Genomic DNA, 20,574 nt, shown 5'->3' with positions numbered 1-20,574 from the left:
GATATGCCACGCAGGTATTGGCAGGGTTTGTGTTGGGTGATATGCCCATAGATCGCTTTCAATCTGCCCTGTTTGCTGTTCAGACACGGAGCTCATATGGAGACCATCCACCTCCGTCCGCGCCTTTCACGCACCCCCAATGATTGTGTTATTTTGAGATGTCTCGTAGTCTAATTTGAATTCTATGAAAAAAATGAAAGAGATGTGTTTGGCTGTGATTACAGTTTATGTTTTTTGCTAATACAGGGTCCACCTGGTCCAGTTGGGCCTCCAGGTAAAGAAGGCAATCAAGGATCAAGCGGACCAATTGGACCACCAGGACCACGCGGATCTGTTGGTGAAGCTGGACCAGAGGTATTTAGAACAGTTTTCCACAGTCCATATGTGTTTTCTGATTTGGATGTTTGCTATCCTTCCGCTTTAAAGTTGCTTCACATTTTTTGATTGAAAGAGATAATAAGCAGAGGGTTAAATAACTCTTCAGTAGTGTTTCTGTTGAACTGTAGTTGGTAAATTTGATAACTTATTTATTTTATATATTTTTTTTTGCTTATTGCCCTTAACCACTTGCTGCAGACTGGGAATATATGTGCATTCAGCTTCCAGCCCCTTACTGCAAACAGGATGTTCAGGAGCATCCTGTAGTTTTCACACTGCACATGCTCCCACAGGTCACCCTCCGTGCATATGCATGTGCACGTGCTCCCAGCTGGTCCAATGTCTGGACTTTTTATTTGACTTTTTTTTTTTACATTTTTAAAACCTCTTTAGCCATTTCCAATCTTTTTTCAGGATAGCCCATGTCTTATTTAGCACCTATTTTTTTCTTGGGTGCAGGGGAGGACATGGGTGTTCCTGAAAAAGGATCAGAACAAAGCTCAGGAGGCTCTGCAAGTTCACCAGCAGTGAGAAGACAGGGCCCAGCATCAGTGGCAGGGCGGGACCAGCTCCAGCTCTCACACTGTAGCTCTTCTTCCTTTACATGAGCGCTAGGCCAGTATATTATCGTTATTACTCCTGCAAGGGTTCAAAGTGACAGACTTTTACTGTCACTTTGATCCACACAGGGGGCGCCTTGCCGGACCCAATCCAGCAGCGGCTTGTCTACTAAGGAGCAAAGTGCAGTGGTTTGGTGCAGGAGACAGTGGGAAAAGCTCACATTGTCATGTGTGGGCAATGGTGCTTAGGCTTACCGCTCCCTCTGATCACTCCCATGCTGCTCCATTGCACCAAAAAATGCCCCATTAGTGCCGCCACCTGACTCAGCAGAACTCTGAACTCCTGCATTCCTGGCACATGTGCTCCCATCTACAGTGGGATGCAAAAGTTTGGGCAACCTTGTTAATTGTCATGATTTTCCTGTATAAATCGTTGGTTGTTACGATAAAATATGTCAGTTAAATACACCATATAGGAGACACACACAGTGATGTTTGAGAAGTGAAATGAAGTTTACTGGATTTACAGAAAGTGTGCAATAATTGTTTAAACAAAATTAGGCAGGTGCATAAATTTGGGCACTGTTGTCATTTTATTGATTCCAAAACCTTTAGAACGAATTATTGGAACTCAAATTGGCTTGGTAAGCTCAGTGACCCCTGACCAACATCCACAGATGAATCCAATTATGAGAAAGAGTATATAAGGTGGTCAATTGTAAGTTTCCATCCTAATTTAATTTACTCTGAAGAATAGCAACATGGGGGTCTCAAAACAACCCTCCAATAACCTGAAGACAAATACTGTTCACCATCATGGTTTAGGGGAAGGATATAGAAAGCTGTCTCAGAGATTTCAGCTGTCGGTTTCCACAGTTAGGTACATATTAAGGAAATGGAAGATCACAGGCTCAGTTCAAGTTATGGCTCGAAGTGGCAGACCAAGAAAATTTTGGGATAAACAGAAGCGATGAATGGTGAGAACAGTCAGAGTAAACCCACAGACCAGCACCACAGACCTACAGTATCATCTTGCTGCAGATGGAGTCACTGTGCATCGTTGAACCATTTGGCACACTTTACACAAAGAGATGCTGTATGCGGAAGTGATGCAGAGGAAGCCTTTCCTCTGCCCACAGTGCAAACAGAGTCGCTTGAGATATGCTAAAGCACATTTGGACAAGCCAGCTTCATTTTGGAATAAGGTGCTGTGGACCGATTAAACTAAAATTGAGTTCTTTGGGCATAACAAGGGGCGTTATGCATGGAGGAAAAACACAGCATTCCAAGAAAAGCGCCTGCTACCTACAGTAAATTATGGTGGTGGTTCCAACATGCTGTGGTGCTGTGTGGCCAGTACATGGACTGGGAATCTTGTCAAGGTTGAGGGACGCATGGATTCCACTCAGTATCAGCAGATTCTAGAGACCAATGTCCAGGAATCAGTGACAAAGCTGAAGCTGCGCCGGGACTGGATCTTTCAACAAGACAACAACCCTAAACACTGCTTAAACTCTACTAAGGCATTCATGCAGAGCAACAAGTACAACGTTCTGAAATGGCCATCTCAGTCTCCAGACCTTAATATAATTGAAAATCTGTGGTGTGAGTTAAATAGAGCTGTCCATGCTCGGAAGACATCAAACCTGAATGAACTAGAGATGTTTTGTAAAGTGGAATGGTCCAAATACCTTCAATCAGAATCCAAACTCTCATTGGAACCTACAGGAAGCGTAGAGGCTGTAATTTCTGCAAAAGGAGGATCAACTAAATATGCCCAAATATATGCACCTGCCTAATTTTGTTGAAACAATTATTGCACACTTTCTGTAAATCCAATAAACTTAATTTCACTTCTCAAATATCACTGTGTGTGCCTCCTATATGTTATATTTAACTGACATTTTTTATTGTAACAACCAACGATTTATACAGGAAAATCATGACAATTAATAAGGTTTCCCAAACTTTCGCATCCCACTTTAGACCACAGTAAAAGAGGACTGGAACGGTAAGCCTCAGTTCCACTGTCCACACATAACAATAACATTTCTATAGCACTTTTCTCTCATAGGACCAACAGCTTGTTATAACACGGACGTCGGTGGCCTTGACACAGTTGGACCTGATGGGAAGAGGTGTAGCCTCTATTTATTCATGATTGTTAGGGCTGGAGTATCCTTTATGCTAAGAATAGACGGTGCGTTTCTTCCTTATCAATCGAGCCGCTGATGGCTCGATTGATAATTTCCGGCGTGTCCGATCACGCGGCGGATTGATTCCGCGCTCGATCCCCGCCGGCGGTCAATGGAAGAAAACAAACCACTGATAAGGAAGTGCCCGCGGGGGCGATCGGGAATCAATCCGGACGGCCACGGGGACATGCGGGGACGCGGCGGGAGTCGATCCGGCGGCTAATCGAGCCGCTCGGTCGACTCGTGTATTCCCAGCATTATGGGCTCATTTACACTATGGGCTAGATTCACAAAAGCATTATAACTGCTATCACAGCAGTTATCACACGATATGCGCGCGCTGCAGTTTGCACGAGTAAAGTATTACGCCGCGTGTTAACCGAAAGTTTGCGCACGTGATAAACAAACGTTTGCACACGATGATGTGCATGTTTCACACTCATCATCGCGCGCAAACAATCGTTTATCACGTGGAGTAATACTTTACTCGCGCAAACTGCAGCGCGCGGCAGATCGCGTGATAACTGCTGTGATAGCAGTTATCATGCTTTTGTGAGTCGAGCCCTATGTGCGTTACTATCAGTCATGACGCACCACACATGGAGCTTGATTCACTAAACCGTGATAACTCATATCACCACCGCGCTTGTGTTTTTGCGTGCGTTTTCGCGTTTTGCGCTCTTTTTGCGTGCAAACGCAAATTTAAATGTGTTAATATGAGTTATCACGGTTTAGTGAATCAAGCCCATAGTGTGCAATATGAATAGAGTTTCATGTTAACATTCACAGTACAGTGGGTGTTCTGTTGTAAAGCAGCAGGGAATATCTTAGTGCATGACACACACCCCTTCCCATCAGATCCAACTGTGTCAAGGCCTCAGACGTTCGTGCTATAACAAGCTGTGACCATTTTATAATGTGCTGCAAGGTAGCACAAAGCCATGCACAAGCTGCTTCGTGCTACTGCACAGGTATGGGCCGTACTTGCACCTCCGCTGCAGGGTTTACAACCTTCTGTCTATGGCATACATGTAAAACTACATCCCGTGGGCCATATCTGGCTGTCAGAGCCATTACATTTGGCCCCCAATTGGTTTCCCCACTTTGCATTATGTTTGACCCACTCTAATCTGAATAATAAGAAGCGGTTATAAATTCTCTTTTTTAACTTGTATTCCTGTCAAGGACCATAACCCCTGCTAAACCGCTGCTATCCTGCGGCAAAACAAGGGGTTTATACCCCCAAATCCCCTCTCCTTTGTCCGGGGAGCGCTTCCTGAATGAGGCAGAGCTAATGGCTGTAGCTCTGCCTCTCAGCGCTTCAATCCCCGCTGATCGCCGCCTCTCCCCACCCCTCTCAATCTGCCTTCAAAGAGAGGGGCGGGGGAGAGGTGGAGATCCGCTGGCAGATTGACATGCATGGAGGCAGATCTGTGGCTCATAGCTCTGCCTCGATGAGCAGCAAAATCCACGACCAAGAAAGTCTTGGATTTTGCAGGGGGATTTGGGCAGTATAAACCCTTTCATTTTCCCGCGGGATAGCGGCAGTTTAGCAGGGGTTATGGTCCTTGACGGGAATAGAAGTTAAAAAGAGAATTTAGACTCGCTTCTGAGTCTCTTTAAACTCCTTACTGAATAGGTACTGACCCTAGCCAGGATTTGACACTCTAGACCAGTGTTTCTCAAACCTGTTCTCGTGACTCCCCAGTGGTGCATGTTTTGCACGCAAACTCGTGTATGCACAGGTGGAGCAATTAATGTCTCAGTTTGGGAGATTCTATGTAGTTGAGACACTAATTACCCCACTTGTGCATAAATGAGGTTGCCTGCAAAACATGCACCGTTGGGGAGTCACGAGAACAGGTTTGAGGAACACTGCTCTAGACCACCAGGGAAGCTATATTGGAGGTGAAGCCCTAGAACACCAGGTAAGCCATATGGGGAGGTAGGGGGAAAGCACTAAACCCTAGGGAACTGTATAGGGGAGGGTGGGGGCCACTAGACACCATGGAACTGTATAGGGGAGGGAGGGGAGCCATTAGACACCAGGAAACTTTAGAAGGGAGAAAGGTGGCCAGTAGACATTGAGGTTGGCCCGCAACTTGGTCCCAGTGTTCAATTTCATCCCACTTTGTATTTGAGTTTGACATCCCTGGTCTATGGACAGGCGTTCTGTGAAAGGGAACTAAAATATGTGTGCCTGTATTGGCCATATTTCCAGCAGAGGCGCCCGTAAAAAAACAATACATTGGGCCAACACCCTAGTAAAATGTGCAGACATTCAAGAACAGTTAGGCAGACATCCGCTTACCACAACCAGACACATCCAGAGCTAACCCACTAACATCTAGTGTAAACAAGCATTCATTCCTGCCCAGTATTTGACTCCTTTTTTCACATGGGCCTTGTGTACAAGGATTCAGTAGCAGCAGCCACATCTGAGCCAGCCCACTGACAGGACACAGCATCATGGCGCTGTAGTGCAGAGAGTAAGTGTGTGTGCTGACTGCTACTGGAGGCTCAGTGTGAGTGAGTGAGTGAATGAATGTATGTGTATTTTTGCTGCTGGTGGCGGAGTGTGGCAGAGTGTGTGTGTATCTATGTATTCTAGATACTGGAGACTGAGCGTGACAGAGTGTGTGTGTTTCTGTAAATTATGGCTGCTGAAAGCTGTTTGACGAGTGTGTGTATATGTACTGTGTGTGTTTTGGCTACAGTTTGGAGGGTGTGTGTGTGTGTGTATGTGTTGCTGACTCTGGAAAGATGCTGTGCTCAGCATGGGACAGGGGCACACAAAGACAGGAGCCAGGACCAGACCAGTTATCACACTCACACGGTCCCTGATATAATCTTCAGCATAATCTTGATAGCGCCAGCAGTCATGATATACAGGTCCTTCTAAAAAAATTAGCATATTGTGATAAAGTTCATTATTTTCTGTAATGTACTGATAAACATTAGACTTTCATATATTTTGGATTCATTACACACAACTGAAGTAGTTCAAGCCTTTTATTTTTATAATATTGATGATTTTGGCATACAGCTCATGAAAACCCAAAATTCCTATCTCAAAAAATTAGCATATCATGAAAAGGTTCTCTAAACGAGCTATTAACCTAATCATCTCCGACAATATTCCGCCGCAACCGACCCCTAACCCCCAGCCCTGGCGCACTACCCATACTCGCAACCTCCAAAGGGAAACACGTGCCAATGAACTAAAATGGAGGAATGGAGGAAAACTCGACTAAACCAGGATTTCCTACAGTACAAGACTAACCTGCTGCAGTTCCACACTGCCCTTGCTCATGCGAAGCAGGAATACTTTACCAAGCTCATTGGAGCACAAGCTTCCAATCCCCGGCGTCTTTTTGGCACCTTCAACTCCCTGCTTAAACCCATCCCCCCACCTTCCGTTTCCTCCCTCTCTGCCACAGATTTAGCCACCCACTTCACCAACAAAATATTCTCCATCCATCAGGAAATATCCAATCTCCAATCTTCACCTCCCACCCGCTCACAACCAACTCCTCCTCCACCCTATCCTCCTCTCACCTCCTTCACTCCTACTACCATTGAGGAAGTCAACCACCTACTGCAGACTTCCCATACCACTACCTCCCCCCTTGACCCTATCCCTTCTGATCTACTTCAGCCTCACTTCACGGATTTGGCCCCAGTCCTCACTACCCTGTTTAACCTCTCCCTATCCACAGGCACGTTCCCCTCAGACTTCAAGCAGGCCACAGTACTGCCCCTGCTCAAGAAACCCTCTCTTGACCCCTCGCTACCCTCCAACTACCGCCCGATCTCCCTCCTCCCCTTTGCCTCAAAACTCCTTGAGCATCTGGTTCACAAATGCCTGACTTAGTACCTCAATGCCAACTCACTACTAGACCCACTGCAATCTGGATTTCGGCCTGCCCACTCAACCGAAACGGCTCTCACCAAAGTGGTCAATGACCTTGCCTTAGCTAAAGCTGAAGGTAAATACTCCATTCTCTTCCTCCTTGACCTTTCAGCAGCTTTTGATACAGTAGATCATCCCGTACTCCTCCAGTCCCTCCAGTCCATGGGCATTCACGATCTCGCCCTGTCCTGGCTTTCATCCTACCTCTCCAACCGCTCCTTCACGACCTCCTTCAATGAGTCCTCGTCCACCCCCAACCACCTCTCAGTGGGAGTCCCCCAAGGCTCGGTCCTTGGCCCCCTACTGTTCTCCCTATACACATCCTCCATTGGCAAGGTTATCTCCTCCATGGGTTTTAACTATCATCTGTATGCAGATGACACCCAAATCTACCTCCACACCCCTGACATATCCAACACTACCATGGACAAGGTCTCCTCCTGCCTATCTGCCATCTCCTCCTGGATGTCCGCTAGGTTCCTGAAACTAAATCTAGACAAAACGGAATTTATGATCTTCCCACCCCGGTCATCCCTGGACCTCCCAGATGTGCAGGTGTAATGATCCGCTCAGCTGTCTGCACAGACAGCTGTTTGACCATTCCTTAAGTCTGAGGGCTGCAGGTCTCTGGAAAAGAGACCTGTCTTTTCTTTGCAAGTTTCAGACCTGCTCTGCTGCTGAGGAATTTGCATACATTTGTTATGCAAATTGCCTAGCTGCCTCCTTTGAAGGCTGGCAGTATAAATACCATGTTCTCCCAGAATCCTTTGCTGGTCATCTTCATGATTTGTTACTGATAAACTCTCCTAGTGTATCAGCCCTGTTTGTTTGTTAAAGCTTATCTGTTTTGCCTGTGTTGTCTCTGCTGCGATTGTCCTGTCGCCAGCGGCGGTCGACAGGAAATCGTTCTGTCTGTCTGGGAGTGTAGGCCAGACCTGCGGTTGCTACTGGCTGCTCCATCTGTCTGGATTGCATTAGCCCTAATGGTAGTGGCAGTGCCTCCTTCTGTATTCTGCCTTTGGAGTGCTAACCAGAGCAGCGGTTGCTACTGGTAGCCACTTCTGTTTATCTGTCTGGATCACACTTGCCCTAGTGGTAGTGGCAGTTCCTCCTTCTGTATCTCTGCCTTAGGGGTGCTAGCCAGAGCAGCGGTTGCTACTGGCAGCCCCACCTGTCTGTCTGTCTTGTCTGATACGAACGCTTGCTGTAGGCTCGGTGAGGTAACCGTTTAGCAAGCTTTTGCGTTCTCTATTCCGTGTTTGTGTGTCATTGGTCAGTTAGGGTGGCACGCTTATCACTGGGCGCCTAACGCGCGGTGATCGTGCGGAAACGCGTTCGCTGTTGCGAATGAGTGCGTTGTTCGCGTTTAGTTAGCGTTTGTTATTTTCTTTATTTGTTCTGATTCTTGTTTGCTGTGCCTTTGCTACTCTCGTGCTCTGTCCTTCTCAGTCTGGTTTTCACCTGATGAACATTGCAAAAATCAAGCACCTCATCCCCCCAGAAGATCTGCCAACCTTAGTCCATGCCTGTATTACATCCCGACTGGATTACTGTAATGCTCTCTACACTGGCCTTCCAAAAAAGGTCTTATACCGCCTACAGCTGATACAGAATACTGCTGCCAGACTCCTAACCAACCAACCCCGTCACTGCCACATAACGCCTGTCCTGCACTCCCTTCACTGGCTACCTATAGAATGGAGGGTCCTATTCAAGATCGGCCTACTGACATTTAAATCCCTGAATAATCTGGGCCCTGTATACATGAAAGATATGTTGCAGCTGCATAGCAATCCCTGCATTCTCAGATCCACAGGTTCTAATAATCTAGTCGTACCCAGAGTCCACTTGGAAACTTTTGATCCCAGAGCCTTCTGTCATGCTGCCCCTACGTTTTGGAACTCCTTACCTCAACAGATCAGGACAGCTCCATCCCTGGACGTGTTTAAATCCAGACTGAAAACCCACCTGTTCAGTTTGGCATTTGCAGAAATATAACTTTTGTTGTGTGAATACTTCATCTTACTACCAATTACTGAATCTGGGAGAGCCTAAGCGCTTTGAGTCCAATGGGAGAAAAGCGCTATAGAAATGTTATTGTATTATTATTATAAATGTGCACCTGTCACACACACACACGTACCGTGAATAGGTACAGTGACTGGTGTATTAAATATCACTCTGCATGCGCTCACGTAGGTAGGTGGGTGCACTGTGAACAGGTAGGTATATGGAGTGATGGGTATTACAAATGTGCACCTGTCACACACACACAGGTACTGAACAGGCACAGTGACACTGCGTGCACTCACGTAGGTAGGTGGGTGCACTGAACAACAGGTATGTATATGCAGTGATGGGTATTACAAATGTGCACCTGTCACACACACACAGGTACCGAACAGGCACAGTGACACTGCGTGCACTCACGTAGGTAGGTGGGTGTAGTGAACAACAGGTAGGTATATGCAGTGATGGGTATTAAAAATATACAGCTGTCACACACACAGGTAGTCACTGAATCTGCTTGGCCTGGTATTGGCACAGTAGGAATTACCAAGGGGCCAAGGTCCCAGCAGCAGTTGCAACTGACTGACAGGGCTGTATATGCAACACAAGTGTCTGTGGGACACACACACACACACACACACACACACACACACAAAATAGATCTCAAGAACAACATTAGCTCTCAAAAGAGCTGTTAAGGATGAGGAGTGCTTTTTAGCAATAAGTATCAGCAAGAAAGAGCAACCTAACAAGCCTAAATTTAGCCTAACTAAGCTCTCCCTAATGTCTCTGCAGCACCTCTCCGTTTTCTAATTACTGCAGCCACACGAGTGAGCGAAATGGCTGACGCTGCCTGCCGTTTATAAGGGGGGGGTGGGGCTCCAGGAGGGAGTGTAGCCTGACTGGCTACAATGTGCCTGCTGACTGTGATGTAGAGGGTCAAAGTTGACCCTAATGATGTACTATGGGGGCGAATTGAACTTCCGGAAAAGTTCACGGTTCTCCACGATCGCGAACCCCGGAATTTCGCTGGTTCCCATTCACCGGCGAACCGTTCGGGCCATCTCTAGGTCTTACATCCTTTTGATCTAAGATTGTGGGGGGTGTGATGTAGTTGCAGCAAGTCCTTCAGGTATTCAGGGCCCAGATTGTGCAAGGATTTGAATGTCAGTAAGCCAATCTTAGACAAATTTATCCATTTTATAGGTAGCCAGTGGAGTGAACACAGGGTTGGTGTTATGTGGCAATGGCGGAGTTGGCTCGTTAACAGTCTTGCGGCGGCATTCTGTACTAATTACAGGCAGCGTAGGTCTTTCTTATGAAGGCCTGTATAGAGAACATTGCAGTCGTCCAACCTTGATGTGATGAAGGCATGAACTAGGGTTGGAAGATCCTCTGAAGGAATGAGGTGTTTAATCCTTGCAATATTCCTTAGGTGAAAGAAGGAATGTTTCACAACAGCTGAGATTCGATTCCTAAAGTTTAATTTCCCATCAATCAGTACTCCCAGGCTGCGCACGCAGTCTGAGTTGTTCAGATCTGAGCTCCCTATCCTTAGTGGTGTTGGTTGAGACTGGGGCTGCTTTGCTGTCGAGCCCTGACCTTTGATAACAAGAACCTCAGTTTTGCCAGGATTATGTTTTATTATTCATCCACTCCTGAAGCTCAGCTAAGCATGCGTTTATTTGTGGAGTAGGGTTTGCAACACCAGGTTTGAATGACAAATATAGCTGGGTGTCATCAGCGTAGCAATTATATGTCAGGCCATGTTTTTGTATGATTTCTCCAAGTGGCAGCATGTATATGGTTAAAAGTAAAGGTAATAATATCGCGCCCTGGGGTACACCATATTTTAGCAGTACAGGTTTGGAGAGGAAGGGCCCTAAGGCTACCCTTTGTGTTCTGCCAGCCAGGAAGGAGTTGAACCACTGGAGAACAATGCCATCTATGCCTCAGTACTCTTGTAGCCTGTTAAGCAAGATTTCATGATCAACTGTGTCAAGTCGCTAAGAGGTCGAGCAAAATCAGGATGGAACATTGTCCTTTGTCTCTTGCCATGACCAGATCATTGCAAATCTGGGTGAGGGCTGTTTCACAGCTGTGATATTTCATGAAGGCCGATTGCAGAGGGCTAAGGATGCTGTTTCTGGAGAGCCTGGCTTCAAGTTGGAGGTAGACAGCCTTTTCAATAATTTTCCCCAGAAAGGGGAGGTTTGAGACAGGTCTGTAGCTATTTAGAGCGTCTGGGTCTAAGGATGGTTTCTTGAGTAGTGGGCTGACGATTGCTTCTTTCAGACAAGAGGGAAACCACCCTTCTTGTAAGGAGCCGTTGACTATTTTATGGTATACCGGTGTAAATAGCTCAGGGCATTTCAACATGAACTTAGTGGGGCCAGGGTCCAGATCGCAGGTAGTCTGGCAAAGGTTTGAGAGGATATTCAAGATGTCTTTTTCAGTGATAACCTTGAAATCAGACCATGGTGGTAGGCTATTTTTGCATCTGCATAGGTTTCCGGGGCTGTGACTTGTATGGCAGATCGTATGGAAAAGACTTTGTCTGAGAAGAAGTGGGCAAATTTCTCACACAGGTCCTGTGAAGGTCTGACGCTGGATTTCGTGCAAGATGGATTGCAGAGATTGTCAACCGTGCGGAAAAGTAGGGAAGGTCTGTTGGCTGCATTTGCAATTTCGTGAGACAGGAATAAGGACTTCTTTTTGTTGATCAGCGTTTGATATTTTTCCAGGTGAGAAATTAGGGAATGTTTGTCTTCAGGGGACTGATGTTTGCGCCACTGTCGTTCCAGTCTGTGTCCGTTTCTTTAGTTCCTTTACAGAGTTGTCAAACCAGCAAGCATGATGTAATGGTGCGGAACGTTTAATTTTTAAGGTAGCTATGGAGTCAAAAGCGGCTGACACATCGTGGTTATATTTAAGGACCATGGATTCAATGCCTAAGTTGTGATCTGTCAGTCCATCTAGATTGAGGTTGTTCTAAAGGTGTTGGGGTGACAAACCTTTCAAGGAACGATATTTTATTAGTTCTTTCACTTGGTGTTTTGTAGCTGGTGAAGGAGAAGTGGATGGTGTGGTGGTCTGACCAGACTACTGGAGCAATTTTCACATTGGATATTAGAAGTTCTGAATGGAAAATGAGGTCCAAAGTTTGTCCTTTTTTGTGGGTAGGGAGGTTGATGGCTTGCGAGAAGCTCAGTTCATTCATGGAAAGGAGTAGCTCAGTTCCTAATTGGGAGGAGTGTGCAAGTCTCCCAGAATTATCCACCTAGGGTGTTTCAATGTTATGCAAGATACAAGTTCTGCTATTTCCTTAAGAAAGGCTGAGCCAGCACCAGGGGGTCGGTAGACAGGCAGTATGTTTATTTTGTTCTAAGCTGAGATTTAGGCTGCCAGACATTCAAAAGAGTGGGTGGGAGCTACAGCGAGGGGTTTAATGTTCAAACTGGATTTGAAGCACAGAGCTAATCCTCCTCCCTTGCGGTTTTGCCTTTCGCAGTGTAAAACTGAGTAATTGACTGGTACCGCAGCCGCGAAAGTGGGTCCCGAGTTCTGATCCATCTATGTCTCTGTGATTAAAGCTATATCTGAAGCCTCTATTAGATTGTGAATAACTGCTGTTTTGTTGTTTATGGCCCTGGCATTGCAGAGTACTGCTTTAATGTTGTTTGCCTTAGCTTTGAGGCCTGTGTTCCTAGTTCCTGGCTGGGGGCTGCAATCAGGAGTGTGGCAGCTATCTCTATTATCTGGGTCCTTTACTGATACAGCTGATTTGGAGATATGTGAGGATTGCTTTGGCTTTGAGTTATGGGTGCCTGCACGGCTTCCCCCTTTCCTCTTCTTCAAATCAAATCAAATCAAAGATAGCTTTATTGGCATGACCAAGATTCATACAGGTATTGCCAAAGCAAGGGGAAAAAGGGGGACATGAAAGGGGGTGGGGTAGGGAGACAATGGCTAAGCAGTCTGTGGACATTTTTAGGTTTGCAGTTCCTTTATGCTCCTCTCAGTCTGTGGCATGCTTGTTTTCTTGAAAATCCCAAGGGATTTTAGAGGGGTAATCAAAGCAGAATCTACTTGTTAAGCAGGCCATACACTCGTTAGATTAGCAGCAGATAGATCATCAGATAGATTTCTGATCTATCTGATGTGTTTAGGAACATTTTTTACTAGGAACAGATTTCCAATAGATTTCAGTATGAAATCTATTGAAAATTGATCTGATTGCATTTTTTGCCATCAGATTTCCATTAGGTCCAATGCAAAATGATAAGCAATCTCAACAGATCGACCTAGATTTTCCAGCACGTCAGATCGATTGAAATCGATCGATTAGTCATTCGATTTGCGATCGATTTCGATCAATCGATCGGCCACTAATCGGCTCAGTGTATGGGGACCTTTAGAGTTCCTTGGGAACAGAGGTTGCAATATAGATAAGCATCTCAGCTGAGTATTTTAATGGTGACATTTGGGCAGCTGATAGACATCCTGCTGAGATCAAAGGGAATGGGTCTTTTGCAAGCTGTACTTCTCAGAAAAAGGGAGATGCTCCATTTAAAAACAGTTTAAAACAGTTCCTTGTTTAAATGTAGAAAGAGAGATAGTCATGTAACACAAAAAGCTCACAAAGTGTTTTGCCATTTCCGCTACTTACAGAAAGGATCAGGAGCTGAGGATTGAAGAAAGTTGAAGTTGAAGAATTTCAAAGATTGAGGTCAGCTCCTAGCAGGCTAGGTATTTTCAGTCCAAGTCCAATTTTAATCCAGTTTAAATCTCAGCCATCCAAAGTGATCCATAATTTCTGATGGGCTGTAGTTGTTGCCAGAGAGGTGATGAATAGGATTCCTCTGTATTTTGGGTCCTGTCCATGCACAAATGTATTTGAATGATCACATTTCTGAGACAAGAATCGCTTTTCAGAGCAATTTTCCTCTTTCCTCTACTTAACATTGAAGCTGAATCACCTCAGAAATTAGCAAAAATGCTGCAGGACCTGCGTTTGCGTTTAGGAGAAAAGCTCATTGCTCTGGAGTGCTCCATCCCATTCAAATACATTAGGCAAGTGCTTTTCAAAGCGAAAGCATTTTAAAAAGTGCTCAGAAGCGTTCTTGGTGTGCACCAGCCCTAAATCTTGATGTGTCTTATAGCTTAAACCCATGTAACATAAAAATAGGTAAGTACGAACTCAATTCATCATTAAAAAATGTAATTTTCAAAATTGTTATCAAACTTGGGAAAAGTTCACAAAACTACACGAGTTTACAGTTTACAACAAACCCGCTTTTAAATAGTCCTGGTTGTTAGCCTTTAAAAAGTCACATGTACACTTTGGAGTTGATTGTAAATGCCCAGCTAGCTAGCAACTGTGACATATGTGATATAATTTTGATTGTGATGCAGACACATGAAAACATGTGTCTGCATGATTTATAAGAGCATCTGGACTCCCCAGGAACATATGGCAGAATCCTATTTGTGGATTTCAGCTCTGCACAGAGGTTCTGGTGCCCTAATCTCTGGTCCACCCTCACGATTCCCACCCATTTTTTCCTTATATCATGTTCCATTAAAGAAAATCTAAAATGAGAGAAAAAAGTTGAGATTTACTTACTTGGAGCTTCTTCCAGCCTCCGCCCTCAGTATTACAGGTCTGCCACTGTCCTCTCAATCCTTACCATTGTGGCAAATTCACCCCATGCACTGTCCCAGCCTTGTGCACTTCCTCGATCGCGCACTCATGGCCAGGAGCATTCTGTGCCTGCGTTGTTTGTAAAACTTACAACTGCATAGGCCCAGAATGCTCCCAACACTAGAGTGTGCTCAAGCAGGTCTGGGGCACAAAAGCACAGTTAGGGGTTACAGCGGTAGAACGTTGTGGGAGCCCGAGCTGAGGGACTGGGGAGTGGGCCCCCCTCCCCCTGCTGTATGTGGCCCTTCCTCATGGACTGCACCCCTGGGGCTGAGGCACCTAACTACTACCTATATCTGGCTATACTGAGGGCACCTATACTTGGCTATACTGTGGGAACCTACTCCTAGCTATAGTGAGGGCATCTATACCTGGCTATACTGGGGGTAACCATGCCTGGCTATACGGGGGTAACCATGCCTTTCTATACTAGGGGTACCCATGCCTGGCTGGATAGTGTAATGGTTAAGGGCTCTGCCTCTGACACAGGAGACCTGGGTTCGAATCTCGGCTCTGCCTCTTCAGTAAGCCAGCACCTATTCAGTAGGAGACCTTGGGCAAGACTCCATAACACTGCTACCAGTGGCGTAGCAATAGAGGGTGCAGAGGTAGCCACCGCATCGGGGCCCTTGGGCCAGAGGGGCCCCAAAGGGTCCACCCTCTATCACAGTATTAGCTCTCTATTGGTCCTGTGCTTGTAATAATCACTTCTATAGATGCTTTGAATAGTAGTAATCATTAACACACCATTCCCCATCCCTTCTTGCAACTCTGACACTGTGATTGTCTGTGGCAGGTTTTGATGCCATATCAATTGTTATGTATAGAGTGCTTGGGGGGGCCCCATGTAAAACTTGCACCGGGGCCCACAGCTCCTATGCTACGCCAATGACTGCTACTGCCTATAGAGCGCGTCCTAGTGGCTGCAGCTCTGGCGCTTTGAGTCCGCCAGGAGAAAAGCGCAATATAAATGTTCTGTGTTTGTTGTTTGTTTGTGGCTATACTGAGTAAAAACATGCCTGGCTATACTGTGGGCACCTATACCTGGCTATACTGAGGGCACCTATATCTGGCAATATTGGGGGCACCTATACCTGGCTATACTGTGGGCACCTATACCGAGCTATACTGGTGAGTACCCATACCTAGCTATATTGGGGGGCACCCATACCTGGCTATACTGAGGGTACCTATACCTGGCTATACTGTGGGCAGCTATACCTGGCTATACTGGGGGCATCTATATCTGGCTATACTGGGGGCCCCTACCTATACCTGGCTATACAGGGGGCACCTAGCTATACTGAAACTACTGTAACCATGCCTGGCTATACTAGGGGCACCCATGCCTGGCTATACTGGGGAAAAACATGCCTGGCTGTGGGCACCTATACCTGGCTGTACTGTGGGCACCTATATCTAGCTATACTGAGGGCATCTATACCTAGCTATATAGGGGGGCACCCATACCTGGCTGTACTGAGGGCACCTATACCTGGCTATACTGGGGTCAGCTATACCTGGCTATACTGGGGACCCCTACCTATACCTGGCTATATAGGAAGCACCTAGCTATACTGGGGACACCTATACCGAGCTATATTGGGCGCGGGCACCTATACCTGGCTATACTGGGGACACCTATACCTGGGGTGGGGGATGGGGGCGCCCCCTCAAAAGTTTCCATGGGGGGCCCAGTGATTTCTAGTTACACCCCTGTCTAGGACCAGTGTCCTAGTTTTGTCAAAAAAAGCTTTTATGGATTCTTATGGGCATCATTTCTATTGAGTACAATATCTTTGAAAGAAAACACATTGTGAATAAGTTGATCTGCCCCAACCAGCTGCAGATTTTAAATTCACACTTTTTCTCATTTTATCTATTAGCGGTAAGGAATTCTTGTCATTCAGGTCTCCAGTTTTGTTTGTCAGAAAAATACCCAGTTATCTCATCTCTCCCTTTCTGTATTGAGAAAGGGAAATTCCCAGATTGGGTCATCAAACTCCTATTTTGGCACTGCTATGTTTCAGATTTTTTTTAATATTTCAGATTTTTTCATATTTATTTTAAAATTTGAGACCTGTCCATATTTCTCAAGTTATTTTAATATAATAGGTATACCATATATACTCAAATACAAGTCGACCTTGTATATAAGTTGACCACAATATTTGACCCTCTTAAGCTGGCATTTTTTAATGTCTTAAGTATAAGTCTACACAGCAAAGTTGTGGTCAAGTCCAAACCTTCTGTCAGTATAATAAATGACAAATAAGGTTAACAATGGGCATGTATAAGGCAAATGTAAATCTAAGTTCAAAATGGATATTAGTCTGTAGTTCTGGCACAAAGCAAGGTTCTCTCCCCTTCTCATAACTGATTCAAAAAGATGCACAAATAAAGCAACAGAATATGGAATATCCCCAAAACAGCTATACATTTTTTTTGTAAATCCATCCAATCTTGGACATTTACCATTAACTTTATTTCCAGATAATTTATTGTCACTCACAATACATTGTACTAGGAACATAATTTAAGTGTTGTGATAGCCAGGATAGCTGGGCAAATAAAATGTGTGGGTTTTGTCTACAGTAGCATTGTTTATTTTAAAACTATAGGGAATGAAATTTAAAGAGACTCCGTAACAAAAATTGCATCCTGTTTTTTATCATCCTACAAGTTCCAAAAGCTATTCTAATGTGTTCTGGCTTACTGCAGCACTTTCTACTATCACAGTCTCTGTAATAAATCAATGTATCTTTCCCCTGTCATGCTTGTCGGCCTGTGTCTGGAAGGCTGCCAAGTTCTTCAGTGTTGTGGTTCTGCTATGAACTCCCCCTTCCAGGCCCCTCTATGCACACTGCCTGTGTGTTATTTAAATAAGGGCAGCTTCTCTCTTATCTTTTACAAGCTGGATAAATCGTCCTCTGAGCTGGCTGGGCTTTCACATACTGAAGAATTACAGACAAGGGCAACGCTGTTTGCAGGAAGAAACGAGCAGCCTGAAACTTCAGTGCATGAGAACTGCAGGGGGAAAGAAACACACAAATGATCTCTTGAGATTCAAAAGGAAGGGTGTATACAGCCTGCTTGTGTATGGATGTATTTTCTATGTGTGGACATACTGTACATCAACCTACTTCCTGTTTTGGTGGCCGTTTTGTTTGTTTATAAACAAACTTTTTAAAACTGTTTTTAACCACTTTTAATGCGGCGAGGAGCGGCGAAATTGTGACAGAGGGTAATAGGAGATGTCCCCTAACGCACTGGTATGTTTACTTTTGTGCGTTTTTAACAATACAGATTCTCTTTAAGAAATAGTGTATTTTTTATTTGTTCCTTGTTTTCCCCTTTAAATTACATGGAAAATAAAGTAAATGAAATAACACCTACAAAAAGCCTAATTTGTGGCAAGAAAAATAAGATATAGATCATTTGGGTGTGATAAGCAGTGATAAAGTTATTGCTAAATTAACCTCCTTAGCGGTAACCCCGTGCTGGACACGAAGTAAGCCTCTGCGGAGGATTGCTCAGGCCCCTCTGGGCCGATTTGCATAATTTTTTTCTTTATACACGCAGCTAGCACTTTGCTAGCTGCGTGTTACTTACAATCGCCAATTCGCTGCTACACGTTAGAGGGTGCCCCCCCGAGACCCCGTGCGCTGCCTGGCCAATCAGTGCCAGGCAGCGCTGAGGGGTGGATCGGGACTCCCTCTGACGTCACAACGTCGATGACGTCGTCGCGCCCGTCGCCATGGCGATGGGGGAAGCCCTCATGGAAATCCCGTTCAGAACGGGATTTCCTGATGGGCCTTGTCGCCGGAGGCGGTCAGAGTGGGTGGGGGGATGCCGCTGCTCAGCGGCTATCATGTAGCTAGCGCTAGGCTAGCTAAATGAAATAAAAAAATAAATAAAAAACAGTGCTGCGCTGCCTCCCTGGCGAATTTAATTGACCGCCAGGGAGGTTAATGGGAGGAGAGCTGAAAATGTCTGTGGTGTATAGTAATAACCCTTTCAAACCCTATACACCTGATGTGTGTAGATATCCTTTGTGACATCTTCACAAGTCATGTACTCACTTTCTACACAAATCCGCTCACTATAAAATACCCTTAGATTTTGCTGTATATGGTGTATTATATGGAGGCGCTTGGTAAAATCCCATAAGACAGGGGTATCCATAATGGACCTGGAACCATCTCTGCTTAACCAGTCAAATCTCTCCATATTTGCAATGAATGTCCTGCACTATCTATTGGATGATGCAGTCATCTTTTGTCTTTCTTCAGACAGAGGAGGGGCTTGAAGTCCACAAGTGGCATTTTAGAGACCCTGGATTCACAATATCCCCAGGAATGATGGACAGAAACCTGTAGAGCAGAAGTACCCTGTGAGGCTGGTTGCATCTGGGGGGTCTCCTTTAATAAGGGGAGCCGTAGATGCCCGCCCCTCCCCGGGTGAAATGGGTATGAGGATGTTGAAGTACCCGGTACTTATTTCCACAAAGAGAAGATAAATAAAAACATAAAAAATCACATCCTTAATATTCTTAATTTACTATATATACTTGCCTTTGGTTAACCCCACGTCAATATCCTTGGAAATGCAACCCACACTCCCACCCAGGCCCCCCACTTAAACACATAGCACCCACCTGCACTGGGCACCCACAGCACCCTGCCCTGACACCCCTGGTAACCCTTGTGCTGCCACATGCTAACCCTGTCTCAGATTTTCTCAAAAACTACAAAGTCTTTTTTTTTAAAGTTTTTTTCTTTTTCCTTGCTCCCACTGTTCTCCTTGCGTACCTACCAAATCTGAGGATTCTAGTATGTATGAGGTCTTTGGTAGCATCATACAAAATAAATGGGATACTGATAGAAACATCAAACTTGGAGAAGGACTTAGGAGTAGAGATGTTGCGAACCTCTGATTTTCGGTTCACGAACCCTGTTCGCGAACCTCCGCAAAAGGTTCGGTTCGCGAAAAAGTTCACGAACCGCAATAGACTTCAATGGGGAGGCGAACTTTCAAAAATAGAAAAAATTCTAACGCCTAGAAAAATGATGGAAAACATGTTTCAAAGGCTCTAATACCTGGAGGCAGACATGATTAAGTGAAATACCAGAATCAGAATCAGATTCAGATTTATTTCGCCAAGTACAACGGTGGTTGTACCCGGAATTATTTTTGGCAAATACAAATACACATCAAATGTCCCAGGCTAACATCTAGGTTTCACACAGACCCCTATTTTAGGGCTCCCTCCACTCTCCACCCTCCTCCCCTCTCCCTTTCTACCTATTCCCTCCTCCCTCCGGGTCTCATCTGCCAAAGAATTATATTATTTCAAAAGCCAGTTTACATACCATAGCTGAGAATTGAACCCAGGACTAACTGTGTGGTGGGCAAGCATCTTAACCGCTGTACTACAACAGTACTAACTGAAGCTGGCCTAGCATTTACCATTTATGCTAAATCCAACAGAAAAATTAGAGAAGATAGCAGCGTTAGGAAGACTTGCCTAAGGTCTCCTACTGAATAGGTGCTGGCTTACTGAACAGACAGAGACGAGATTCGAACTCTGGTCTCCTGTGTCAGAGGCAGAGCCCTTCACCATTACACCATGCAGCCACTGCTTACAGATATGTAGCCAGGCATGGCCTTGTCTTTTGTGTTCAACAGTTGTCCAAAGAGAACCCCAGATAGCCAGGTAGATTCATATCTCTCTCTCTCTCTCTCTCTCTCTAGTAGGGATGGTCACCGCTTTCCGCGGAATTGTATTTTTGAGCATAAATGGAATAAGCATAA

General features: G+C 45.3%; 1 protein-coding gene across 1 annotated transcript in view; it reads left to right on the top strand.

Annotated features, from left to right (window-relative positions):
• The window catches only part of COL5A2 (collagen type V alpha 2 chain), a 1,703,177-nt gene that overhangs the window by 1,592,167 nt on the left and 90,436 nt on the right, over positions 1 to 20,574 (top strand). The window contains exon 48 of the mRNA XM_068247348.1: positions 247 to 354. Coding sequence (XP_068103449.1) covers positions 247 to 354 — 108 coding nt within the window. The remainder of the gene's footprint in view (positions 1 to 246; positions 355 to 20,574) is intronic.

The sequence above is a fragment of the Hyperolius riggenbachi genome, chromosome 7, assembly GCF_040937935.1.
Source record: "Hyperolius riggenbachi isolate aHypRig1 chromosome 7, aHypRig1.pri, whole genome shotgun sequence".
Taxonomy (NCBI): domain Eukaryota; kingdom Metazoa; phylum Chordata; class Amphibia; order Anura; family Hyperoliidae; genus Hyperolius; species Hyperolius riggenbachi.
Note: the sequence above shows the minus strand (reverse complement) of the source record. Positions and strands in the feature narration are given on the sequence as shown.